Source organism: Strix uralensis, chromosome 22 (assembly GCF_047716275.1).
Source record: "Strix uralensis isolate ZFMK-TIS-50842 chromosome 22, bStrUra1, whole genome shotgun sequence".
Taxonomy (NCBI): Eukaryota; Metazoa; Chordata; class Aves; order Strigiformes; family Strigidae; genus Strix; species Strix uralensis.
The window spans coordinates 10644350-10670528 of NC_133993.1; the positions used below are offsets into that span (position 1 = coordinate 10644350).

At 64.4% G+C, this 26179-nt stretch overlaps 2 protein-coding genes across 4 annotated transcripts; both read left to right on the top strand.

The window, feature by feature from the left end:
- The first annotated feature begins 4517 nt into the window (after positions 1 to 4517).
- Positions 4518 to 11515, top strand: MSL1 (MSL complex subunit 1). Its single transcript, XM_074892060.1, has 8 exons — positions 4518 to 5609; positions 7636 to 7859; positions 8230 to 8615; positions 9464 to 9528; positions 9737 to 9804; positions 10047 to 10171; positions 10249 to 10321; positions 10440 to 11515. The coding sequence occupies exons 1-8, from the start codon at positions 5028 to 5030 to the stop codon at positions 10528 to 10530; spliced, it is 1614 nt and encodes a 537-aa protein (XP_074748161.1). The 5' UTR covers positions 4518 to 5027; the 3' UTR covers positions 10531 to 11515.
- A 481-nt stretch (positions 11516 to 11996) lies between these two features.
- Positions 11997 to 25160, top strand: CASC3 (CASC3 exon junction complex subunit). 3 transcript variants are annotated; one of them, XM_074892021.1, is made up of 14 exons: positions 11997 to 12263; positions 13490 to 13517; positions 13841 to 13878; positions 15548 to 15706; positions 15794 to 15945; positions 16336 to 16512; positions 16751 to 17445; positions 19172 to 19236; positions 19516 to 19630; positions 20248 to 20346; positions 21092 to 21306; positions 22426 to 22548; positions 22696 to 22772; positions 23460 to 25160. In XM_074892021.1, the coding sequence occupies exons 1-13, from the start codon at positions 12012 to 12014 to the stop codon at positions 22729 to 22731; spliced, it is 2154 nt and encodes a 717-aa protein (XP_074748122.1). In that variant the 5' UTR covers positions 11997 to 12011; the 3' UTR covers positions 22732 to 22772; positions 23460 to 25160. The 3 variants fall into 3 exon arrangements, with proteins under 3 accessions (XP_074748122.1, XP_074748123.1, XP_074748120.1); XM_074892022.1 differs by having other exon boundaries at positions 22709 to 22772; XM_074892019.1 differs by lacking the exon at positions 22696 to 22772.
- The last annotated feature ends 1019 nt before the right edge of the window (positions 25161 to 26179 follow it).

The window sequence follows — 26179 nt, forward strand, 5'->3', positions numbered from 1 at the left end:
CACGTGCCGGGTGCTGCCCTGGCCCCCAGCCAGGAGGAGCAGCAGGGACGTGCCAGCGCTGGGAAATCCTCGGAGCTAATCCCCGGGGAGCCCTCGGGTGCCCCGGCCGTGCCGGGAGCCTGCGGGGTGCCCGGGAAGGGACACCGGAGCTCTGCACCCCGAGGAGCCCCCAGTGCCAACCCCGGTGGGTGCGCAGGGGCGTTTCCTCAGCTGAGGGTCCTTGGGGACCCCCCCCCCGCTGGGTGCTGGGGCTGCTCCCGGCTTGCGGGGCGCCCCGCGGCACCGGGACGGTGGGGACGCCCCGTCACCCCGCGGGAAGCGCCCTCGCCCCGAGTCACCGGGTGGTTGCGCGGGGCCGTGGCCACACTGCAGCCGGCACCTCCGGCGGGGAGAAACCCCGGCAGCTCCCAGGAGGACTCGTGGTGCCAAGGTGGCATCGGGGCTGGGGGGCCTGGGGGGGGTCTCGCTGCCCCATCGCCGCTGCCGGTGCCGCAGCCGTGCCCGGGCTGCCCTGAGCGTGCAGGTGCCACCGGCCGCACGCGGCGCCTCGTTCCCCTCCCGGCACGTTCCTGGGCCGCGGCAATTACCCGTGACTCAGCCGCTCATCTGGGTTCAGAAAACAACCCCGCGCACGGCGCGGCGGCACACGGCGGGGACGCTCGGGGGCACCCCCCTGCCCGGCGGGGGGTGGGAGTGGGGCTGGGAGGGACAAGATAAACCCCGTGGGGTCCCGCTGAGGGGCCGGGACCCCGGCATGGCCGGTCGGTGTGAGGGTGCTGTGAGCAGGGCCTGCAGGCGGGGTGCAGCCGGGACACCCCGGGGAGGGGCAGCTGGGGACGGTCTGTGGGCAGCAGGGCTGGAGTGAGGGGGCCCCCAAACCCCCGGGGGACAGCGGGGTGCTGCGTGTGCCCGCTGTGCCCTGCGCCGGAGCTGAACTGCCCTGGGGACCCTCCCAGAGGCCGGGGCTGTGCCCTGGGAGGTCCCCACTGGTCCCTGTGCACCCCAACACGGCAGTGCCTGTGCCACCCCACGGCGTGTCCCCCCCAGCTGCACCCCCTGTGCCATCCCCAGCCCCCCCACTGCCACGTCCAGGCAGAGGGTCCGGCCGCGGCCCCCCCTCCCCTGCAGTGGGCACCCCGCTGCTCCCCAAGAACAAGGAGGAGGCCGATGTCCCGGCTGGCCGGTGGCAGGGAGCGGGCGCGAGGGCCAGCGGCCGCGTGCCCCGGTGCCCGGGTTGCCGGCGGTGCCGTGCGGCCGTGCCACGTGACGCGCTCCGCTCGCCGCCGCACGCTGCGTGCACGGGGGTTATTTTTACTCCGGGCTGGCCGCGTTGTTTACCTCGTTGTACCTTTTCCAGGAAAGGGGGGGGTGGCGTCTCCACTGGGAATAGGGGTTTGCTCCTGCCCGTTTCCCCCCTGCCACGCTGGGCACTGGGGGTCTGGCAGGGCGCAGACCACCCCCACACCCCCCCAGTGCTTGGACACCCCCCAAACCCCCCGCGGGGCTGCAGCATCCCCGTGGGGTTGGGGATGTGGGGTCCCTGTGCCACCCTGGGGCACATCGTGCCTCAGTTTCCCCACCCGAAGTGTGATGCTGGGCATGGGGGGAGGAGGGGGGGGCGCAACCAGAGACGCCAGGTCTCCCCCTCCCTGGGGGGGTCCTGCACCCCTGAGTCCCCCTTTCATCCCCACAGGGCCCCACGGACGGCAGTGGGTGGGGGAGCAGGAGCCCCGGGGTGCTAGGGGGTGCCAGGCGGGGCCGGGGGCTCGGGGTTTTGGGGTGTTTTCCTGCCAGATCCGCGGCAGAAAAGCAGCGCGAGCCCTGGCTTGGCCCCACGGCTCTTGGCTGGGGCCCACGGCTCCGCTGCCAGGACTCGCCTTTCCCCTCCCCGCGGAAAGGGAAAAAAATCAGGTAAACAAGGCAGGCCTGGCCCGGGGGGGGCACCCCGCGGCGGGCAGGGGCACCCCACAGCACCCTGGCACCTGGGATGGGGTGGACCTGGGTTGGGGGGGCAGAGACCCCAGGAGGTGCAGGGTCTGGGGCTGCAGGGGGGCAGAGAGGGGCAGGATCTGGGGTGCAGGGACCCCAGGGCAGGATCTGGGGGTGCAGGGGGACAGGGAGGGGCAGGGTCTGGGGTGCAGGGGGGCAGAGATCCCTGGAGGTGCAGGATTTAGGGGTGAATGATCCCCGGGAGGGGATCCAGGGAGGGTGCAGGGTCTGGGGGTGCAGGATCTGGGGGTGCAGGAACCCCAGGAGGGTGCAGGGGTGCAGGGTCTGGGGATGCAGGATCGGGGGGTGCAGGGACCCCAGGAGGGTGCAGGGACCCAGGGATTGGGGGATGCCAGGATATGGGGGTGCAGAGGGGGTGCGGGGGCCCCGGGGGAGGGGGGACCCCGGTGTGTTCACCATGCAGGGTGGTCTGGGAAGCTGCCCCGAGGAGCAGCTGGGGTGGGGTGGGGGGACCCCTGCGGCCGCTGGCTGTGACAGGGGGGGCTGGGGGGGGGCTGCCCCCCCCTCGCCTGCACCCTCCTGGCCCCATAAATCTCCCGCACTGATGTTTGTGTTCCTGCTGCAGCGCCCGGAGCCCCGAGTCGCCGGAGGGAGGGGAGGGCCGGGGGGGGGGGCTGCGGGGGGCCCCTTCAGCCTCACAGCCCCCCCCCCCCTGCAGGGTGGGGACCCCCCTCCCCTTCCCCACACCGCAGGGACCCCCCATTTCTCCTTCCCAAAACGCAGCCGGGTGGGGATGTGGGGCAGCCCCCGACTGACCCCGCGGGCGGCCACCGGGTTTCGGGGCAACCGGGCCAGTTGGCGTCTGTGCCAACCCATGTGAGCGGGCGCTCCCCTCCTCCTCCTCCTCCTCCTCCTCCTCTTCCTCCTCCTGGGGTGCAGGGAGCCCTCTCCATCGCAGCGAGCTGGTTGCGGCGTCACGTGGCGCTGGCATGTGAGCCCTGCTCCATTTTTAGCCCCAGCAGCTCCCGCGGCCCTGCTGCAGAGCCATGTGCGGGCGGGCGCGCGGCCGGCACGTGGGCCTGCCGCAGCGGGGACGGGGCCACCGGGAACCCCCCGGCCCTGGGCCCGCAGCGGCCACGCGTGGGCAAGCGTGGCCCGACGTGTGTGTGCGTGGGATAGGAGCACGGGCCACGCGTGTGCGCCCGCAGCGGGACGGCCGCGGGGGTTGGCGTGACACGCGGCGGGGAGAGACGAGGGGCTTCCCCGGCACTGAGGGGGGGGGGGGGGGCTACCACGGCCCCGCGACTCACGGGGGTGCTGGGTGGGGGGGTGGGGTGCAGGGGGACCCCTCCGCGCCCCTGCTCCCCCCCCTCCCGTGAGCGCAGCTCTGCAGAGAGGCACGTCCCCCACGTGTCCCCTGCACATCCCCGGCACGTGCCCCGTGTGTCCCCTGTGTGTCCCCGGTGCCGCGGCCCCGTGTGCTGCGGGGAGGGGGGGTCAGCGGGCGTGCGGGGGGGGTGTGCTGTGTGTGTGTATATATGTGTGTGCGTGCAGCGTGCACACGTGTGTGTGTGCCGGGGCTGCGGTATGGGGGGGGCGCGTGTGTGTGCAGCGGGGCTGCAGCGCCTGCAGGCTGCGCGTGTGCCGGCAGCGGGGGCTGCGCTCCCTTCCCGCGGGGGGTCTGCGTGTGCGTGTGCATGCGTGTGCGAGTACGTGTGCACGTACATGTGCATGTCTGCGTGTAAAGGTGCACGTGTGCGTAAATGTACATGCGTGTGCGTGTGCAAGTGTGTGTGTGCGCAAATGTGCGTGTGTGTGTATACGTGCATGCATGTGCATATACATGTGTGTGGGCGCATGTGGGTGCATGTGTGCATGTATGTGTGGATAAACATGCATGCCTATGCGTGTGTGTGCATGTGCATGTATGTGTGTGCATGTACATGTGCGTGCATGTGCATTTATGTGCATGTAAATGTGCAGCGTACGCATGCGTGTGCGTGTACCTGTGCATGGATGTGTATACATGTGCATGCATGTGTGTGTACATGTGCGTGTATTTGTGTGTGCACACGTGCATGTGCATGCAGGTGCGTGTGCATACGTGTGCGTGTGTGTGCATGTATGTGCACATGCATGTGCATGTACGTCTGCATGCGTGTATGTTTGTGGACATGTACATGTGTGTGTACGTGTGCATGCATGTGTGCATGCGTGTGTGCACTTACATGTGTGTGTACGTGTGCATGCGTGTGCGTGGGGCTGTGGCTCTGCGGGGGGGGCAGTGGGGGGGGTTGTGCCCTTGCACACGTACACCGGGAGCTGCGGGGCTGCGTGTGTGTGTGTGTGTGTGTGTGTGCGCGCACACGGGGGGGTGTGTGTGGGGGATCGGGGCGGTGGGTCCCAGCCCCCCCCCTTCCTCGGGGCAGGGGCTCCCCGCGGGTCCCGTCCCCGTGGGGCCGGGCCGAGACAGACCCACGGGGGGCGGGGGGGGCCGTGGAGTGGCGGGATGTGGGGAGGGGGGGGGGGGGCAGGCGGGACCCTGGCGCGCCGCGGGCGGAGCCGCCGCGCTCGGGAGCCACCGGGCGGCCGCGCCCCGTTACTGCCGGCCCGGGACCCCCCGCCCGGCCCCGGCCCCACCGGGCCCCGCCCCACGCGGGACCGGAGTGGAAACCACCCCACGTCACGGGGGGGTGGGGGCTGTCCCTGGCGGGTGCCCCCGGTCCGTCCCGCGCGCAGACCTGCCCCCCCCACCCCATCCGCGGGCGCATGCGCACCGAGCCCGGTTTAAAGGTAACCGGGGGCCGCCGCTCGGTCCCGGCCTCGACCCGCCCCCGGTACCGGCCCGCGGTCTCTCTCCCCCACCCCCAACTTCCCCCTTCCTCCGGCTCAGCCCCTCCCCTGCCCCGCCGCGGGGAGGGGGCGGCGGGGGGGCAGCCCCTTGCCCGTGTCCCGCGGCCCTGGGGCGGGGGATGCGCCGCGCTGATGGCGCCGGGGCCCCGCCACCCCCCGGACGGCGCAGCCGGTGGCGGCCGCGGGGCGGGTAACGGGGCGGTGCGGAGCGGCGGGCCCCGGCCATGAGGTCCACGGCCTTCCGGGCGACCGAGCCGCCGCGGGGCGGGGGGGGGACCCAGCAGCAGCAGCAAGAGGAGGAGGAGGAGGAGGAGGAGGCGGAGGAGGGCGCCGCCGCCGCCCCCCCCCGCCCGCCGCCCCGCCGGCCCCGGGAACCGCCGCCGCTGGGGGCACACAAGGGCCGCGGCGGCGGGGTGGCGGCGGCGGCGGAGCAGCAGCGCTGGGCCGGGCTAGTGCCGCTGGCCGGTGGCAAGCAGGCCGGCGCGGGGGATGCCGGCACCCGACCGCGCTACCAGGCGGTGCTGCCCGGGCGCGGCGCCGGGGAGGGCGCGGCGGGGCCGGGAGCGGGACCGGGGCCCACCGAGCCGGGCCCTCCTCCTCCTCCTCCGCCGCCGCCGCCGCCCGCCGAGGGCAAGTGGAAGAGCGGCTCCCGGCGCGGCGGGATGGGGGCCGGCGGGGGCTCGCCGGGGCAGGCGGCCTGTCTGCGGCAGATCCTGCTGCTCCAGCTGGACCTCATCGAGCAGCAGCAGCAGCAGCTGCAGGCCAAGGAGCGGCAGATCGAGGAGCTCAAGGCCGAGCGGGACACGGTACGGGGGGGGGGGACGGGGAAGGGGGGGTGGGAGCGCGGCACAGCAGGGGTTAACCCCCCCCACCCGCGGGGCTACCCCCCTCCAAGGTTAATGCCCCCCCCCCCCCCCCCCAGCACTCAGGGGTGCCCCGGGGCTTCCGCCCGCCAACAGGTAAGTGCGCCCCCCCCCGCCCCCCCGTGGCACGCAAGGGGTTAACGCCCGCCTCTTGGACGGTTAACGGGCCCCCCGTGGCACCCAAGGGGTTAATGGCCGGTCTTGGGGGGCGTTAATGCCCCCCCCCCCCGTGGCACCAAAGGGGGTAATGCCCCCCCCGTGGCACCCAAGGGGTTAATGGCCCGTCCTGGGGGGGTGGGGGGGTGTAACTTCCCCCCCTCGTGGCACCCCGGGGGTTAACGCTCCCCCTTGGGGGTTAACGCGCGCCCCAGCACACAGGGGGTTAATTCCTGGGAAGAATTAACCCCTGGGGGGGGCGTCAACCCCCCTCCTCAAAATATCCAGGTTGGTGCCCGCCCATCCCCCCCCAAAGGGATTAACGCCCCCCCCCGAGGGATTATTGCCCCCCCCCCAGGGGGTTGATATCCCCCCCCCCCCGGGGATCGGTGTCCCCCCCCCCCCCAGACAAAGGCCGGCGGGGGGCGGGGTGACCGTCGGGGGCACAAAGGGCCGGGGCGGGGCGGGCCGGGGGGGGTTAACGGGCCGCCGCCCGTCGCCATGGCAGCGGGCCCGCGGGGGGGCCTTAAAGGGCCCGCGGCCTCTTCCCGCCGCGCGGGGGTTAACTTAAAGGGGCCGCGTCCCCGCAGTCACGGCGTGGGGGGGGGGGGGGGTGTGCGGCAGCCCGCGGGTAATCGCCCCTGCTGCGTACGCCTCGTTAACCCCCCCGGGCGTGGGGGGCCCCCCCCAGCCTTACAAGGCTGCCTGCCTCGCCCCACGCGCACTGCGGGGGGGGGCCTGTGGGGCAGAGCCCACGCGGTGCGCTGCCCTGCTCTGTGTGTGTGTGCGCCCCCCGCCCCGGTTGCCCCACGGCTGCCGTGTGTTGCCCCACGCCTGCGGCCCTCACGCTCACACCGCGTCCCCCCCCCCGCCCCGCCAGGCCGAGCTGGCCGCAGCCGCCCCGGCGTGTGCCGGAAGACCGCGCTGGCTCGGCCCGGCGGCGGTCACGGTGGCCACGGTGTGGGAGGGAAGTTGCCACCCCACGTGGTGTTGCCAGTGGGGCCCGCACGGTGGTCGCGGTGGCTACGGGAGGGAAAGGCCACCCTGCACGCCCTGCGAGTCCAACATGGAGGAGCCGCCGCGGTTCACCGGGAGCGTCCTCCCGCGGGGGTCAGACTGCCGGGGGGGGAGTGTGGGGGCTGTCCCCGCTCCCTGAGGCTGGGGGTGTCCCCCCGCGCAGCCACGTCACTGGCGGGGTGCTGGGACACCCCCCCCCACCCCCCCTTTGCCAAACCCTGGCAGCGGCCGGTGACCCGGGGCAGGTGTCACCGAGCCGGGTGTTCACGTTCTAACGAGCCCCCCTCTCATTACAAACTGCCCCCCCCGGGCACGCGGGGAGGATGCGGCAGAGGTGGAGACCCCCAAATCGCTCCTCAAAACATTGCGGGGTTCCAGCCGCCCGCAGCCCTGCTGCCACGGGGACGGGCAGCACCAGCGCGGGGGGCAGCGGCCGGTGAGCCGGGGCCATTTTGTGCCGTTTGGACACCTCGGCCCCTGCCTGGGGCGCGACGCCCGCGGCACCCAGCGCTGGATGTGGGCGCTGCCCTCGCCCTCCTGCCCCCTCCGGGAGCCACGGCAGCACCGGGTGGCCCGCGGGGACGGCTGAGCCCGCGCGGGGACGGCTCAGGCGCAGTTCAGGGGCTCCCCACGAACACCCGGAGCGTCGCCGCGGCGTTGCCGGGTAAACGCCGGGACACGCAGGCAGAGAGCAGGCAGGGCTCCCTGCGGGCAGCCGCCCCGGGGTGCGGGGGTGCGTGCGGGGTTCACCCCCGGGAGCGCCCCCACCGAGGTGAGCCCCGGCCCTGCGTTGCAGCTCCTGGCGCGGATCGAGCGCATGGAAAGGCGGGTGCAGCTGGTGAAGAAGGACAGCGAGCGGGAGAAGCACCGCATCTTCCAGGGCTTCGAGGTGGACGAGAAGCCGGAGGCGGAGGCGTGCGAGAAGCTGCCGCTGGAGTGTCCCCAGGACCTGCTGGAGCCCCCCCCGACCCTGCAGCCCAAGCACTTCCCCTACGGCAGGAACGGGAAAGGGCATAAAAGGTAGAAGGTGCCAGGGAGGGTGCGTGGGGCCTGGGGGGGGAGCAGAAGAGGGGGGGACCTTCCCCACAGCTTTGCCCTCCATCTGTGGGGCTGGTGCTACCCGTGACACGGAGGTGCCAGCTCAGCCCAGCGACCCTCGCGCCGTGCGGGGAGGCTGCCTGGCACCGGGAGCGCATCTGTCGGGGGGAACCTTGTGAAATTCTGGGCAAGGAGTGGGGGGGGACGTCCCTGAAATGCTGGGGAAGCCCCTCTCACCTCCAGAAACCTGCCTGTGGCTGGCCCCGGTGTGGGGGGGCTGGTAGCCCCCCGTGGCAGCCCTGGCACAGGGCGAGGCTGTGTGTGCCCGGCTCAGCTCCTCTTCCTCCCGCAGGAAGCCGACGTTTGGGAGCGCGGAGAGGAAGACGCCCGTTAAAAAACTGGTGTCCGAGTTCTCGAAAGTGAAGAGTAAAACTCCAAAACACTCCCCAGGCAAGGAGGAATCGGGCGGCTCGTTATCCGAAACTGTTTGTAAACGAGAACTGCGGAGCCAAGAGACTCCAGAAAAACCCAGGTCGCTCCTGGAGACCCCGCTCCGAGCCTCGGCCCCGCCAAAGGGCCCCAGCGCCCACCCCAAGGAAAAGGGCTTCTTCAGCGGCGAGACAGACGACCTGCCCTATCTCTCAACCACGGAAATGTACTTGTGCCGCTGGCACCAGCCGCCCCCATCGCCGCTGCCGTTGCGGGAGCCCTCCCCAAAGAAGGAGGAGACTGTAGCAAGTAAGCGATGGAGAGCCCGCCGCGGCGTGCCGGGTGTTGGGGCAGAGCCGGCGGCCGGGGAGGGGCTCACCCGCTTCGGGGCGGCTGGGGAAGGGGGCTCGGCCCCCTCGCCCCGCCGCCGGCCAAGGGCAGAGTCCCGGTTGCGGTGGGAGAGGTGCAGCCGGTGGTGCTGCGGCGCTGGGCGACAGCTCTGGTGCCGGCCGTGGGCTCTCCCAAACAACCTCTCCGGCTTTGGCCGAGCCGAGGGCAGGGCTGGTGGCCCCGCTCGGCTTTAGCCGCCTGGTTTGCCGAGCAGCCCGCGCGCCCGTTTGAGCAAGGGGTGAAGCAACTTCCCGTTCACGGTTGGGAAACGTGTCAGTGGCTTGTGCCCCCGCGGCCCAGCACGGGTTTCTCCACGGGGTCACCCGCTGGCCCCAAATCCGGTGCCTGTCCTGCCGGCTGCCCCTTCCCGTCCGGTTTCCTGGGGTCCCGCAGCGTGGTGAGCGCCGGTGACGGGGACACCAGGACCGTGCCAGTCACCGATGCCACCGGCGGAGGCTGCGCTGGACGGCCGAGCGCTCTGGCGCGGGGGGAGCTCGGTGCGTCTGCTCCCAGAGCAGCTCAGGTTTGCTCGTGCGCTTGGCCAGGGGGATGGTGACGAGCTCTGCCTCCCCCTGGGCCTCCCCCGGCATCTCCCGCCACCCCCAGCCGGCGGCGTTGCCCAGCCTGGCTTGGGACGGGGGTTTGGGGGGGCCGAGCTGCGTCCTCCGAGGGAGGGACAGGCTGGAAAGGAGCAGCGAGGCGGCGGGGATGGGGCTGGAGTGTGGGGGTCCCAGCGCTGGGTAACGGTCTGGCCTCTTGCCCCGCAGTTCCGTCTTGGAGGGACCATGTCGTGGAGCCCCTGAGAGACCCCAACCCCTCGGACCTCCTGGAGGTACGTGCGGGAGCCGCTGTTGCCGCAGGCGCCTTCCGAGCTGTTTCACCGCTCGTGGGAGCGGCTCGTGGTGGCGTCTCGTCCCCTCACCCGGCGTAAACAGCACAGCAAATCCTGGCGGGGGTGGGGGCGAAGGGCCGACCCCTCCGTGCCGGGGTGGCTCAGGGCCGCGCCGGGTGGACGCGCTCATCCCCGTCTGTCGTTGCAGAACCTGGACGACAGCGTCTTTTCCAAACGGCACGCGAAGCTGGAGCTGGACGAGAAACGAAGGAAAAGGTGGGAGCAAAGAGGGTGATGGGGCCCGGGGTCCCCAACAGAGCGGGTGGGCTGCGCCCCCACCTGCAGGGAAGGGCCCGGGAGTGTCACCCATGGGGGGACACACGGGATCCGGTTGCCCAGCTGGGATGGGAACCAGGAACGCTGCCGGCGCCGCAGCCCCTGAGCTCCCCGGGAAGGTCGGGGCACCTGCCCGCGCGCTGCCTGCGGCTTCTCACTACCCGGGCGGTCGCGTTTTCCAGGTGGGACATTCAGCGGATCAGGGAACAGAGAATCCTACAGCGGCTGCAGCTCCGAATGTACAAAAGGAAAGGGATTCAGGAGTCGGAGCCTGAAGTTACCTCATTTTTCCCTGAGCCAGATGATGGTGAGTGCCTGGGGCCTTGCGGGGGGGCAGGCAGGGGTGTTGGGGGGCAGGCGTAACGCTCCGGTGTCTCTCCGCAGTGGAAAGCTTGCTCATCACCCCGTACCTGCCTGTTGTCGCCTTTGGCCGGCCCTTACCAAAACTGACCCCGCAGTGAGTACCGGGGTGGGGGGGGAAGGGGCTGGGCTGCGCCGGGCACTGCCACTCGCACCGGTGCCTCGGCGTCACCCCCGGGAGGGTGACCCCCCGCTGACGCTGGCTCTGCCCGCAGGAACTTCGAGCTGCCCTGGCTGGACGAGCGCAGCCGCTGCCGCCTGGAGATGCAGAAGAAGCAGACGCCGCACCGGACCTGCCGCAAGTAGCGGCGCCGGGAACGTCCCCGGGCTGCGCCGCCGGCCGCCGCCTTCTCCCGCCGCCTCGCTGACGGGGGGTTTCGTTCCTCCGTGACCCCGGTTTTGTTCTCTTGGGTTTTGCAACACATTCCCTGGACTTGTTCCCCCCTGTTCTGGCAGCCGTGCCCCCCCCCCTGCCCCGTGGCACCATCAGCTGCCGGTTGAGGCTTCCCCGCGGCTGCTGCGGTCCCGGGGGTGCAGGCGGCCCCCAGCCCCCCCCGCGTGTCCCCGCTGCCTGCCCCCGTCCCGCGGCTGCCGCGGCCGCTCCCCAGCCAACGCGCGGTTTGGTTTGGACATTCGGCTTCAAGGAGCGCGCGGAGCGCCGGGGCCGGACGCGGTGTCGGGGGGGGCCGCGTTGGCCAGGACTCTGCCTGCCGCTGCCTCGTCACGTTTAGTTAGAAAACAGGTTTGACACCCGTGTGCGGGCGGGGGCGGGCGCTGCCCGCGGGTCCTGGCGCTGCCCTGGCGAGGAGCCGGGAAACCTCTTTGGATTTTTTTGTTCTGTTTTGTTTTGTTTTTTTTTTTCCCCCCCTCTTGAGTGGCTGTTACGGGGATCAGAGGGGAGAGTTTAAAAACAAAACTTTTTTTTTTTTTTTGTGAAATAGAGATCCTATACGCACAATTTGGGGTTTTTTTAAGTTTTGTTTTATAATTTAAATGTTTTTGAGGTTGGCAAGGTGTGTGCCGTAAGCAGGCGGGGTGGGGCGCCCCTGGGTGCTGCCCGGTCCCTCGGGGATGGGGACGGGACCCCCGCGGTGCTCCATGGGTGGGGAGGGGGCTCGGGGTGGGGGAGCGCTCCGGGCACCCCCTGCCCTGGCCAGGCTCTCCCCGGCCTCCCCTTCCATTAAACAGGACAAACGCCACCGGAGCCGCTTCTTTTCTTTTATTTTCCTGATTTTCCCCTCCCTGCGCGGGGCCTGCACCCACTTCCCCGCTTTTGTTTCCCCCCCCCCCCCCCCCCCGCCCCACCCAGCCGCTTTCTGGCACCGAGGTTCATGAGCAGAAGGAAACTCGTTTAAAAAAAAGTTGTGGGGGGGAAAAAAAAAGGAAATCCGTTAAAAAAATTAAAGTTATAAACATGTTAGGGGTGGGCGCTGCCCGCGGGAGGGGGGGGGATCACACGTGGACACACCCGCGCTCTTTTTTTTTTTTTTCTTTTCTACAATAAACGAGGAAAACGGACGCTGCGTCCTGCTGCCTGCTTCCCCTCCCGCGCGTGACGTCACTTCCGCCGCCGTGACGTCACCCGCGCCGTGACGTCGCGCCCTGCCCGGCGCGCGCCCGCCCCCTGCTGGGGAAGAGCGAGAGAGAGGAAAGCGCGGCCGGTCGCTGCCGCAAGGGCTGTCGGGACGGTGGCGGCGCCTGTGACGTCACGGGCCGCGGGGGCCGCCGGGAGCTGTAGTCCGTCCCGTGGTGCCCCGCGCCGCCGCCCGCCCCCGCGCCTGCCCAAGATGGCGGACCGGCGGCGGCAGCGCGCCTCGCAGGACAGCGAGGACGACTCAGACTCGGCCGCCTCCGACAGCGCCGACTCGGCCGCCAGCGCCGCCCGCTCCCGCTCGGCCTCCGGCTCCGGCTCCGGTTCGCCGCGGCTGCCGCACCGCCCGCCGCGGGGGGCCGCCGGGGCCCTCAGCGCTGGGCCGCGGGGCCGCGGGGCCGAGAGCGCGGCCGGGGGGGCGGCCAAGAGCGCGCCCGAGTCCGAGTGTGTGAGTGCGGGTGGGGGGCCCCGGGAGCGGGGGGCGAGGGGACGGGGGGGACCCTGGGGAGCACGGGGGCGCTGGGGTGGGGCGGGCTCTGCTGTCGGGGGGGCTGGGAGGGGCTCGGGGCCGGGGAGGGGGCGACATTGGGACCTGGGGGGGGGTTGTTGGGGGACACTGGAGTGCGGGGGGGGCTGGAGAGCTGAGGGAACACCGAGATGGGGGAGCGGGGCCGCGTCCCCGCCGTGTGCGGGGGAGCGGGGCTGGGGCAGCCGCGCGGGGGGGGGAGCGGGGGTCTGCGGCCCCGCAGCACCAGGCAGGGGCTTCCCCCTGCGCCCCGGGACTGGCTCCCTGCTGCCGGGTCCCGTCCCCCAGCCTGGGGGCCCCGCAGCGGGGCGCGGGCGGGTGGGTTTGCTGCCTGGTCCGGCCTCTTCCGCTCTTTATCGGCCCTGAGCAGCCTTTTTTTGATGCGAGGGCATTAAAAACCCTTACACGGGGGCTTTGGGGCGCTGCTCTCCCCCTCCTCTGCAGGGCACTTCTGCTCTGGCAGTTTTGTCCTGTTGTGGGTTTATAGTGCCGGTGATTTCCAGCTCCCCCCGAAGCGCAGCGTATTTCTGCTCGGTTGTTTTGGCGTTTGGGCTTATCTCGTCCGTGCGTTGGCTGGTTTTATTTTGGAGCTGAGGTTGTTTTTACCGCACAGTTCGATCCGTCTGCTCTTTTACTAGAAACTTTCCCCGTTTTGAGCTGTTCCGCTTCATCCGGCGTCATTTTTTGGGCGCGGGGTTGTGTTTCTGTCGCCGCGGTCTCTAGCAGATGTCTGCCCGAGCTCGGTCCTGCTCAGCATCTGTTCGTTATTCCTGGGCTCCTGCTTTAAGTAATCCTCTTGTCCTTCCCCGAGTTTGCTGTCTGGCTCTCCGTTAGCAAGGGAGGGCAGCCTGGCTTGTCTGCTGCTCCTTCCCCTCCGAAGCCCCCCACCAGTTAACACAGTTTGTGCTTTTTTCCTTGAGCTGCCGTCCCCCAGCGTAGCTCGCTCTAGAAGGATCTTAGAGAAACGTCCTGGGAGCCCAGAATTTGTTTCTTTTTTCTCGGTCACTGAAGCTGAACTTCCAAGGACAGATGCGATAGGACCGGGGCCAAACCTTGTTGTGATTGTGTCTGGGACCGTAGGATGCCGTGGGGACCCGGCTGCTGCCCTTCCCCTCCGCTAACGCACTTTTCTCTCCCTCTCTCCGCAGGAAAGCGAGGATGGCATCGAAGGAGATGGTGAGTAACCACTCTCTGGCCTTGCAACTGCTGTTTGTCTGCAAAAAGTAAAAAACAGACAAAATGCCTTTTCTAATAGTCCTGTGGTGGTTGTTATCCCCAGTGTTACCTCATAATAGTAGCAAATGTGGGGTGCAGGGGCAGCACACCCCAAACTCGCCCTTGCTTCCTCCTGGCAATGGGATTATTTGGGGATGCTTTGGCGCCCGCCTCCGTTGGCTGCCCCTTTGCCGGCGGTCGCCCGCAGCGTGGTGTGTTGCGCTCGGAGAGAAGCTGCGTTTCTGCTTCTGCCCTGACACCAAACTCCTTTTTCTCCCCCGCAGCTGTACTCTCAGATTACGAAAGCGCAGAAGACTCGGAGGTAAGAGGAGTCTCTGACCTGGTGTTCAGAGGGTTCTGCTGAGTGACTGCATCTCGCATAATTTTAGCACAAAACCCAGTTTGTGTCCTTCGTTCTCTTCCACTGACCCCGTCGGCAGCGGTTGCCTTTGTCTCCAGACAGCAGCTCGTGTGCTCCGCGCCAGCCGGGCAGAGACTTGGCGCGAGCTGCGCTGCAGCTTTGTTGGCGCCGCTGCGGAGGAAAACGGTCTCTCGCAGTCTGAGCCCCCTCGCCGGGCGCTTCCCTCGCGCACAGTCAGCGGCGGGGGCCCAGCCCTGCGGAGAAACCGCCCGTGCTGCTGGGGGGTGGCTGTAGGGCCAGTAAGGTTTTGGAGGGGGAACGTCTGACTCCTCAGACATGGGATACCGGGAGCAGGATTTGCCGTGGCCAAGAAGGGTGTGGGAGGAAGTGCAGGATGCTGGTCACATTTTAATTAGTTGAAATGAAAAAAACTTTAAGTGCTGGGTTGGAAGCATCCCAGGTAGCGTCCCCGTCTTCTGCGCACAGCAGCTGGAGGGGTAACAGCAGCTCTGTGCTGGGGGCGTGCTGAGAAAATCCCACCTCGTGTGCGCTGAGACCCTCTGCCTGTGCCTGAGCAGTGGCCTGTGGCTGTAGGTTTCCTTGGATTTTTAGTTCAGAACTGTAAATTGAACATTTCCAGGAAGGTTAGAGAGGTTCTGGTTCTAGTGATTACAGTGAAGCTTTTCTAGGAAAGACTCTTCTCTTGAGTCAATGGTTTTGGGGATCTTGCGAGGGGCAGCGGTCAGAGAAAACACAAAACAACAAGGCAGGTGAAACCAAAGCTCGTAGGGGCTGTTAATTTGTGAATTAATCTGCCATTAGTGAGGAAGGAGCGTGGAGGGTCAGGGGCAGCTCCCCAGCTTCATCGTGCAGCAGCTCCTCAGGCCTGGAAACCTGCGCGGAGGCTCCCCGGGGGCTCGGCGCTGCGGAGCAGAGCAGCGCGGGTGCGCGCCGGGCGGTTGGAGCAGCGGGGGTATTGCATCACTGACATGCCAGGATGACTCTGTTCCTGTGCCTAAAAATAATGCCACGGTCTGGGTTTCCCCAACGTAAACAAAAGGAGCAGTTGATGTGCAAATACGCTGTGTTGAAAGAGAAAAATAGAGCAGTCTTTTTGTTAATCACGCAGAGCTATTTTTAGTGTCGGTTCCAGCCTAAGCAAGGCTTGCAGGCTCCTGGAGGGTGAAACGAGGTCACGCTCCTGCGAGCAGAGTGCTCCGAGTGACTCAGCTGGGTAACTCCAGGGAATTTGGAAACGCGGCGCTGGCTGGATCTGGGCCCTCAGTGTGGGAAGGAAGGGACCGTCTGAGGGCCCTTGTTCGCTGGTCCCCGTGGCTTGCGCAAGCCCTTCCCTTTCAGAGCGGTGAGAGGCTGTGGCTTTGTGGGGGAGCTGGTCCTGGCTCTGTTCTAGAAGGTCTGATGGTTGGATCTGATGTCCCTGATGGGGAGAAGCGTTGGGTTTAGTCTTTGCTTTTTCCGTAAAAGTACAGGGATAGGAATGACCTCGAGAGCTAATCCTCTGGTTTGAAAGGGCCAGAGATCCAACTCCAGATCTGGGGACTCATGTGGGGAAATTCCTGGGGGAACCTGCTGCTAAAGGTGCGTGTTTGAGCAACTGGGGCTCTTTCAGGCAGAGGAAGAGGATTACAGCGAGGAAGAAAGTGCCAAGGTGGAGCTGAAGCAGGATAGTAATGATTCCTGTGAGTCAGCGGCAAAAGCAGAGAAAGGGGATGAGAAACCTGACTCCAAAGGTGCTGTAACTGGTGAGAGGCAAAGCGGGGACGGGCAGGTAGGTGTTAAACATGCGTTCCCTGGGCCGTGGGGGGCTTCTCGCAGAGGGACTGCTGCAGTGGTAAGAGCTGTCTGATTTTGACAGGAGAGCACTGAACCTGTTGAGAATAAGGTTGGGAAGAAAGTTCCCAAGCACCTGGACGACGATGAGGATCGGAAGAACCCGGCTTACATCCCGCGCAAAGGGCTCTTCTTCGAGCACGACCTCCGAGGGCAGACGCAGGAGGAGGAGGTCAGGTATGTGAGCATCCCCCACATCTCTGCCCCTCGCCGGGAGGTTGAGGCCAGCTCCCAGCCGGCGTTTGGCCGGACCAGCTCCTTGCTTCAGCAGGAAGGTCTGTGCTTTCGGTTGCCTGCTTACAGTGACCTGCCAGGGCGTTTTAGCTCTTTGTTTTGAAGGAGAGACTGAGGGTGGTGCAAAATAAAACTGCAAGGAAAGCCTCTTGCAGAAATAGCAGTGGGTAGACCAGCAGCTGCTGGGCAGGAAGAGTGGGAGGAAGAAGAGGTGCTGGCTCCTGTGCACACCCTGCCCTAGAAATGCTCGGTCTGTGTGTGGGGCTGGTTGAAGCTGCCACACCTCCTTGGCTTTGCAACAACTCCTTGATCTTTCCTCTGTAACTGTTCCAGGCCGAAGGGTCGTCAGCGGAAGCTGTGGAAGGACGAGGGCCGCTGGGAGCACGACAAATTCCGGGAGGATGAGCAGGCCCCCAAGACCAGGCAGGAGCTGATCGCGCTTTATGGCTATGACATCAGGTCAGCTCACAACCCTGACGACATCAAGCCAAGGAGGATGCGCAAACCAAGGTGAGCAGCAAAGTCAAACCTAGAGCCTGGCTCTTCCCTCAGCCCTCATGCCAGGTGCTTCAAACGACAGGTCTGAAGCCCCAAAAGGGGGGAAGCCCCGTTCTTGGCTCTGGCCCCGGCGTGGGACCTTGGTCCTGGGAGTTCTGGATGCTGTGTCCTGGGGAGGGGTTTGCTGGCACAGCAGCACCTCTCACCCAGGGATTTCTTTCCAGTCCTTTGTACTGTTTTTCTTCCTCAGGTTTGGGAGTCCTCCTCAGCGAGACCCAAACTGGTCCAATGAGAGACCAAACAAACCCCCGAGGCACCAAGGCGCAGACAGCACTTCGGCTCCGCCACGAACCTTCACCAACAGGAGCTCTGCAGGCACCGGGAGAATGCCCCCGCCTAGGAACTACCCCAGGATGGGAGGCTACAAAGAGACCCGTCCAAGCTACCGAGCTTCAGATGCAAACGTCCAGCATCTGTCTCGAAATGGCGAGCAAGCTAAACAGGAGACCAACTATCGAGCGAAGCGTGCGGAGCAAACCCCACCGCGAGACAAGTCCCCCGAGATGGAAGCGGCCCATGTCCACAGCAGCCCCGTGAAGGATGAGGTTGCTCTGGAAAACCAAGCCACAGCTGCTGATGCTGCACAGCCACCGCCAGACAGACCAATTGAAAAGAAGTCTTATTCCCGAGCAAGAAGGACCAGAATCAAAGCTGGGGATGCGGGGAAGCTGGCAGACGAAGTGCCCGCTTCGGAAGGGCTGGCTCCTGCGCCTCCAAAACCCGTGCAAGCTGAGACGTCCCCCCCACCAGCCAAGAGCAGTAACTGGGAGTCACCAGTAGAACCCAGCTTGGATGGACTCGAGCAAGAGATGACCCAAATGAATCTGACGGAGCAGAACTGGACCCCGGGGCAGTCTCAGTTCATACCGCCCCGGGAGCTGAGGGGTAAGTGGGTGCAGCCTGTTGGTTTTCCACTGCAGCCCCAGCCAAAGGCAGTTCTGCCTTCGGGTGGTTGGTCAGAGCAGAGTTGTCTCTGCCTTAGTCCAGTCTCAGGGCAGGTACGCGATGGCGAAACGGCGCCGCTGAAAAAGTGCTAGAGGGGAGAAAACAGAAGAGAAAAAGGGGACGTTAAACATTCCGGTGTAGGTTATTGAATTAGGGCTGGGAAGGATGCAAGAGTAGATCCTTTCCCTCTCTCTGCCCTGTTCTGGGTTGAGAATGGGGAAGCTTTGGGGAAGCTGAAGGCCCCTGTGTGGGACAGGCCCCAGGGACTTTGTGCGGCGTGAATGACAGGGAGAGCGGCTGCGGCAGCGGGAGTCGGAGTTTGGGAGATAAGGAGCGCTGCGCTCGGTTGGCAGGTGAGGGTAATGAGTAATCGGGCTCCTGTCACGTCCTGCTAAGAGCAGGAGGTAATTTTCTTTTGTTTATCAGCTTATTTCCTAGCGTTGAGGTTTGGTTGGCACTAGCTACGGCCTGGCCAGGGTTGGTGCCTGGTAGGAGGAAGCTGCTCCGTCCGCAGCGTTACCCCTGCGCGAGCAAAGGGCTGAGTTCTAGTTGAGCATCCATGCGAGAGGTCAGCCGGGTATAATTATCTCTTTGCAGAATTAGAGTCTTTTCTGGGGAGTGTTAGAGTTCTTCCTGAGGGAAATGAAACTGGAGCAAGGAGAAGAAAGCGACTCGCTGCTTTCATAAGCGGCTCTCGAGGTTTAGGTCGTGCAGCCGTAAGTCATCTCGTACTGATGGGACTGGTAAAATCTTCATGTGAACAGACTCTTGGTCTCGACCGCGGGTGCGAGTAGCCAGGCTCTAAACATGCTGGTAGGACGACAGTTCAGAAGTGCTGGGATTTGCAGCTGAGATTATCTAGTTTTCTTCTTTTTTATGATTAAAAATAAAGCATCTTAACAAATTAACCATGAGACAGCTCTAAGCTGCAGGTAGGAGACCACTTTCTGTCTGTAGGAAGGATATATTACTCTACTGTCCCTTTGTTTCTTCCTAGCAGGGAAGGTAGGAGTTGATTCTGGGAGGCATTTGGCTGGGTGAGGCAGCCGTCGGGTCCTTCTGTACGTACAGCACGTGTGCCTGCGCGTGTATTTGCAGGATCAGTGATCCGTGGGCACTTCCAGTGTTTTGTTTTGTCCACTTCTGCTCCGCTGGAATCGCCTGCGATCCGTTTGGCACTGTGGTTTTAAATGTGTGCCCTAACTTTGTTGTTTGAATTAAAAGGAGCCCGTGATCAAAGTGGTTACACCCTGGAGTAGGTTTAAACTGCAGCTTACCCAGCCCACATGGGTCCTTGTTTCTGCTCTGGAGAGGTCCTTGTCTCAGCAGGAACAGAGCTTAGATCAGGACCTGGATTTCAAACGAAAGGGTTTTGTTTGTTTTTTTTTTTTAAAGCAAGATTTAAAAGGTGTTGAGCAGCGTGGGTAATTGTACAGCGGCACAACAGCTTCTAATTTGTACTGAAATATTCAAAATTGTAACCTAAGAAGTGAAGTTGTTAGAAGGTTTCTCGTCATGAAAGCACGAGCCGTGCCTGTTTGTAGCACAATAATGTCCCCAGGCTGCCGGCGCTCGTACGGCTGGCGACGGGTGCCACCTCGGCGGTGAGGTGGCTCTTTACTGGGAACAAATGCAAACCATAATAACCAGTTTGTTTTTTCCTCAGGTATTCCTAACCATATGCACGTGGGAACTGGGCCACCGCCTCAGTTTAACAGGATGGAGGAGATGGTAAATCATGTTGCGCTGGGGGTGACTCTTGCTTTTAGAAGCGCGGGAGCCCGGTGTGGATTTGTTTCTGGGTTGTAGCAATTAGAGGCTGCCTGTGACACCTCAGCCTTTCCCTTCTGGGGCTGTTCGTAGTTTGTTGGGTGGTTTTTTTTTTACCGTGTGACCCAGATAGAGGTTTGCAGGGGCTGGTGGCGGGGGGAGCGGGTCGGTGCCCCCTCGCTGGAGGGGGGGCTCCTGCCCCACGCGCTGACCCTCGCCGATCCCTTCGGTCTCTTCCAGGCGGTGCAGGGGGGCCGCGTGAAGCGCTACTCCTCGCAGCGGCAGAGACCACCGGTGCCGGAGCCTGCCCCCCCCATGCACATCAGCATCATGGAAGGGCACTACTACGACCCACGTGAGTGTTTCCCTCCCGCTCCCGAGGCTCCGTGTGTGCTCGGGCCTGAGCAGCTGGAGCAGGAGTCCCCCCACTCCTGTTGGGGTTGGGAACATCGGGGGCTTTGTCTTCCCTTTCCTTTGTAAACGACGTCGCTGCGTCGTCTCGGACGTAACTAAAAGGCTGCTCTGAGCCTCCTTGGTTGGTGTTTAAACCCACTGCAGTTATAATCTGGTCCCATTCCCACCTCCCCTCCCTCTGCAAGGGCTCTCTAGGACAGCGCTTTGCTTCGTGAGAACTGGGAATTAAAATTAACTTGAAATCAGAGCAATGTCTTTGACATTTAAGAGCGGGGAGAATTACAGAACAAGACTGATTAGGAATTTCACCCAGCGTTTAAAGTGTTGGAGAAGAAACTCCCTGAGTATTCTCCTGCTTTGTAAAGGGAGTAGGAGGCTTTTCTGTTGGGATTACGTAGCATCTGTGAGCCTGGTAGACAGCGCGTGCCGACAGGAACGTAGCTCGCAGCGCCGCGTTCGAGTCTTGTAGCCGTAGCGGGCTGGGGCGTGCGCGTGTCACTTGCTGCAGTAGAACAACATTCGGTGGAGCTTTTCCTTACCACCCGTTGTGTGTTGCAGTACAATTCCAGGGACCAATCTACACCCACAGTGAGAACCCGGCCCCGCTTCCGCCCCAGGGGATGATCGTACAGCCAGAAATGCACCTCCCTCATCCAGGTGAGGAACCAGCTCCCCAGCCGGGCACAGGGCAGCTGGTACCGACGTGGTTGTGCCCTGAGGTGGCTCAGCCTGTGCTGGGGGAGAGAGAACTCTGGTTTTATATGAGCTCTGTCACTGGGGGGAATCCATTTTCCTTGTTTCTACAACATAAAGGAGATCTGCTTCCCTCATGCAGTGAGGCTGAATCAATATAAATCTTAAGAAAAAAAAAACCAACAGGCATTTCTGGTCCGTGCAGCCAGTGCAGGACTGCGGTGATCTGAGCGATTTGGCAGCCTCCAGCTGGATCCCTGCAGGTTCTGTGCAGACCCTCCTGGCTGAGTCGCTTCCCCTTCAGTGGGGTGTTTGACTCTGCAGCTGTTGTGCTGGGCTGCTTCTTCAGTCCCTGCTGCTTGCAGATCAGAAAAGCAGAAACGAGAGCTGTTGAATTGGCATGTTCTCTGTCTTACCCACAAAAAAACTGTTTCCTGAAGTGGATGTGCTGACCAGGGCTGTGTCCGGTTCCGGTGAATCGGGACGCTGGGGGAGGTCCCGATCGGGGAGGGGGCCGTGCTCTGCTGCGCTTCCCTTTTTCCCTCCCCAGCGCAGGAGCCGAGGCCTCGTGGCTGCAGGAAAAGCCTTTGAGCAAAGCTCTTCTCCTTCCTGCTTCAGCCGTGCTGGCGTCGTAGCAGCCCCAGCCCTCCCCGGGATGCACTGACTTTACACACGACATCCCGTTCAGCTTATTTTTGTCCCTTCCCAGGTTTACACCCCCACCAGACGCCAGCACCCATGGCAAACCCCGGGCTGTACCCTCCGCCAGTCTCCATGCCCCCGGGCCAGCCCCCGCCGCAGCAGCTGCTCGCAACGACTTACTTCTCCCCTCCTGGAGTCATGAATTTTGGGAATCCTGGCTACCCCTACCCCCCAGGAGCGCTGCCCCCTCCGCCCCCTCCTCACCTCTATTCCAACACGCAGGTAAGACGGCTGCGCTGCCCGTCTCCTGCCTGCGCCGGAGCGGTCGAGGGCGGGTGGGATCCTCTGGGGCGGGGGTGTATTCTCTGAGGATTCCTGGGAGAGGATGCGAAGCAGCTGGGCTGCGCCGTGGGGGGAGGTTGTTTGCTGTCATCCCTCTCTCTGCTTGGGGAACTGAGAAGGACGCGGCTGCTCTGCGGCTGCCCTGAATTTAGAGTCTAGTGGATGAAACATGTATCGGTGGATCTGAGAGTCGAGGCCTTTCCCCTGCAGAACAGGGGAAGAGCCCACCGGGAGCCTGGGAACCGTTCTGTCCCCTCCCAGTCCAGCTAACCCAAGGACACCTTGCAGTTCTTCCTGCTGGCGATGGAGGCAGGAGGCTGGGAACAGGCTGGTGCTGTTCTGGGGCGCCAGCGGGGAAGGCCCTTGGTGTGACCAGCACGGGGGTGGCTTTTCCTAGTCGGTGTCAGGCAGCGAGGAGGCAGATCTCTGAGAGGGGGGCAGATCTCTGCGGGCATGGTGCTGAGGAACCCGCGGCGGCCGTGTGAGCGGCACACGGCTGACACGCAGTGGCAGGCAGGAGATGTGCACGCTCCCCGAGCCCTGCAACCTCTCTGACCTTCCCCGCTGCCCTGGGCTTGATCCCAGCTGCCCTGGCAGGGAATCTCCCTCTTTTTGGGGCAGATCCCAAGCTCCCGGGCAGCTGGAGGGGATCTCGGCGTGAAGGGGAACTGTTACCTGCTAGAAAAATGGTCCCTGCTGCTGTTGCAAAGCACAGACTCTGTGGCAGCTGGGAAACAACACGGGGTGAGGGAAACCCTTCTGCCCGTTGGCGTGGCTGCGGATTGCCGGGAGCGGGAGACCCTGGGCGGGGGCAGGAGGAGGCGGGGGGGTCCTCTGCGACCGCCGTTCTTTGTCACCTTGGGGGGCACAACACGAATCAGCCCCCATCGCCCCGTGGCCGCTCACCTTCGGAGCAGGCGGTGGCATCTTTTCGCAGCCCGGGGGTTGCCGTAAAGGCTGTCAGACACGTGGTGTTCTCGCGGGGGGGTGCAGCTTTCTGTGCGCCCTCCCACCACCACCGCGAAGGGTGCTGACGCTTCTGCTCTCTGGGGAATGCAGGCGCAGTCCCAGGTGTACGGGGGGGTCACGTACTACAACACTGTCCAGCAGCAAGTGCAGCCCAAGCCTTCTCCGCCCCGAAGGACGTCCCAGCCTGTGACTATCAAGCCGCCACCTCCCGAGGTACCGTCCCCTCGGCGTGAGCCCGCGCGCGTGTGATGCTGTGCCACGGGGTGCGCGTGACGCTGCAGCCTCCCTCTCCCATCCCAAAAATGTGTTGTTCCAAGGAAATCTTAAACTGTCTGATCTTTGACATGTCCCAAACCTCAGCTTCTCGTTGCAGGTGGTAAGCAGGGCTCCAGTTAATTTGAGTTTCTAAATACTTTAAAACTAAACCCACGTAAAAAGTAAGTCCAAAGTTGACTCTTGCTTTTTTTTTTTTTTTTTTTTTGAAATTGCTCAGGGTAGAAAACAGAACACCTTAGGGAGAGAAAAATCCAGCCCTAAGCTAGCAGGCAGTGACTTCTCTGGAAGAATAAATGTCGAGACCTTAGTAGATAATTCAGGCAGCCGACTTAAAGGCTTCCCAGAGACAAGAGCCGTTTCCCAGCGCTGGGAACGCTTTCCTCGCCCCAGCGCTGCGAGCTGTGTGCGAGCGCGTGCCAGAGCGCCACGTGTATGTTTGGTTTCCTTTTTAATATCCTGCTGAGCGTACGGGAGCAGAGCGAGCCTGCGGCGCGGCGAGCCCGGACCTGGGCGGGCATGTGCCGGTTGTTTTCCCCGTACGCGGCGCGATAGAGGGCTGGGAAACGGGCGGCGTTTGTAAATCTGCCGCGAGATTGTCTGATCGAGGTGCCCTTTGGAAAACGTTTAACCACGAGGAGAGCTTGGCTGAAGGGAGCTGGTTGTTGCCCGGAGCGGGCACGGAGGAAGCCGGAGGCGCGGGCGGGCGGCGGTTGCGTTTCGGCGCCCAGATGCGGAGGGTGTTTGCTCGCAGGACCCTGGCGATAGCGCTGCAACGCCCGCACGGCGTTTTGGTGGGGGGGGTGGAGGGGCAGCCTAAGCCTCTGCTTCTCTTTCCTCTTCCCCACCAGGACAACAAAGGTGAAAAATCAAAGGAGAGGAGCAACACGTAGGGATGCGGCCGTGGGAATCCCAACGCCAGACTCGGCACCTTGGCCAGGAGGAAGCCGCGGCTCGGGAAAGGCTCCTTCCCTGTGCGTAGGTGAGGCAGCGGGATGAAACCAGCTGCACCGTCTTGTGCTCGGGGCCGGGCACCTTCCCGCTCTGGTTTTACCGGTGCCCTCCCGAAAACCATCTCGCCGCTGCTGATCTGCCCTCCTTCCCCCTCCCTCGCTGGGGCACAGAGGTCACCGAAAAATCAGCCCCCAGAGTCGGTCCTTGGCCACAAGTTCTCGCAACTTCTCTATTTTACTAAACGTCTGCCCTTTTCCCTCTCTAGGGTGTTAAACTCGACTGGCTTGATTGTGGTCTCTTGATTTTATTTAAGAAATGAACCAGCTCCTTCAGTAAAGCTGATTTGTTTCTTTTGGGTATTTTGAATTTGTTTGTTTGGCTAACCGGAACGTAGCATCCCCTGCCCGCCGTGGAGACAGCCGATAAGTTAATTCTTCTTTTTAATTCTCTTTCTAAATTAGCAAGTTTATTTCTGCCTTTGTTTAAGCATAGGAAGGGCAGCTGCGTGATAGGAGTCTGTCAGGAACACACTGGCTGCGCAGTCGCCACTTAATTTAGAAGCTCCTCCCGTGGTTTTGTTTTTTTCCGAACGAGCCCCGTTGGTAACGTGTGTCGTTGGCACTTCCCGTCCGTGTGCGTGTGCGCGCTCTGGGCTCGCATCGGGTGGGAATCCGTGTGCAGGAGCACGGGGCAGCCCCCTTCCTCGCGGCACCGGGGGAGGCTTCAGAGGGGGGAGGTTTATGGGCGTCCAGGCACCTCGGCGCTGCCGGAGCAGCCCTGCCAGCAGATCAACCAGCCAGACAGGGCCGGCAGAGGAGCGGTTTGCTCCGAGCGCTTGGGTGTTGCTGCTGTGGAAGTGGAAGGGGGTGTTGTAACCCGCCCCGACGCAGCCAGCCTGGGCTCCCAGCCCTGCGCCTGCCACCACATCAACTGGCCTCCCCCCGCGGCCCTCAGCACCCTTATTTCACCCCCCCCCCCCCCGTTAAGCATCCGGAGGTCGATCGCGGCGGTGCCCGGCTGTGCCGCAGCGCGTGTCCCGCCGGTACCGCAGCAGGCGGAGCGGCTCCGGCTCCGGGCTTGGCCGCGTCCTCGCCTCCGTTTGCAAATCACGTTTGGAAACTTGGCACTGCCGGCCGCTCGCCCCGCGCCGGGGTGACGTGGGGCAGGGCCAGCTGCCGGCGCGGCGAGAGGGGGACGGCGCGGCCGCTCGGCCTCCGCGGCCCCATCTGCGGCGAGGGAGGGGGGCCCGGCGGCCCACCTGCGTGCTCTCCGGTCGAGCTCTTCCCCTGCATGCCCAGCTCTCCAGCAGAAATCCCGTCTTTGTTTGTTGTTTGTAACTCGATGACCTTTTGTACCTAATTTCAGACGTCAAAGCGCCGTTTTAAAAGCAGAAATCCCTTATGTTTTAAATGTAACTCGTTTCTCTGCCTTAAGGCTGAAATGTATCGTGAACATATCGGTCGCGTGACTGAAGTCCTGGACCTTACAACACTGTGATGGGTTTTTGGTTTTTGTTGATTCGATTCCTGTCCCTTAGGAGTGCACATTTGTAACCAGCATTGTATCGGCACGCGGATGAGAACACGTTTTAGAAAGTAGCCGGGCTCTCTCGTCTCTTTTTCCTCGTGCCGAGACCCTCGGGGACGGCGTCTCTTCCACCGCGGAAGCTCGGCTGCCTGCCGGGAGCCGCCATCGCTTTTCCAGGAGCTCCTGGGGGGACTGGGAGAGCGTTTCCTCGCCCCCAAGGAGCAGCTGCAGCCTGTCCCCGAGCCCAGCTCTGCCCCGCCAGAGCCCCCTCCTCTCCCCGCAGCCTCCTCGCTCGCTTACGGGGGAAGGAACAACTGGTGTGTGGGTGGTGCGGGAGCTGCCGCCCGCGCGCTTCTGTGCCGCGACGCCTCCCTCCGCCTCGGCGCAGCCGCCCTCTGCCTTCCCACGGCGAACAGCGATGGGGTGGGGGGCGCAGACCCCCCCTCTGCACCCTCCCTGAGCACGGGGGTATGGAGGGAGCACCGCTGTGGGCTCGGGGCGGGATGCAGGCAGGGCCTGGCAGCGCCACGCTGGGGGGGGGGGTTGGGAGGGCAGGGGGGCCGCAGCTCCCCCCCCACTTCGCATCCAGCCCCTTTCCTCTGTTCCCTGCCGGGTTGGGGTCCTGGAACCCGTGAGGCAGCAACCATCGGCCTCCCGCCCCCACGGCTGCACTGCCCCTGCCCTCAGCACCCCCCTGCCTCAGTTTCCCCCCCCGGCAGAGGGCTCAGGGCTGAGCCGGGGCCAGCTCGGACCGTCGCAGGCACCTCGCGGAGGAGCTGCCAGGTGAGAAGCCCCTCAAGTGGGGGGGCTCTCCCCTTCCCCCAAGTGCTGAGATCCCCCCTCCCCACGCTGCAGCTGGGAAGTGGGTTAAGGCGCTGGCTCGCGGAGGGATTTTTTTTTTTCCCTCGCTGTGATTTTTTTCCCTCCTACACAAGGTCTGTTTTGAGCAGTGCCTGGAGGCTTCGCACCCCCCGCTCGGCTGCCGGGGCGGGGGAAACGCAACGCGGCTGCAAATGGAGGCGCAGGCTTTGGGAGGGAAGCGCCTGCTCCAGATCCCAGCTCGTTAGGAGAAATAACAGCAAATTAATTA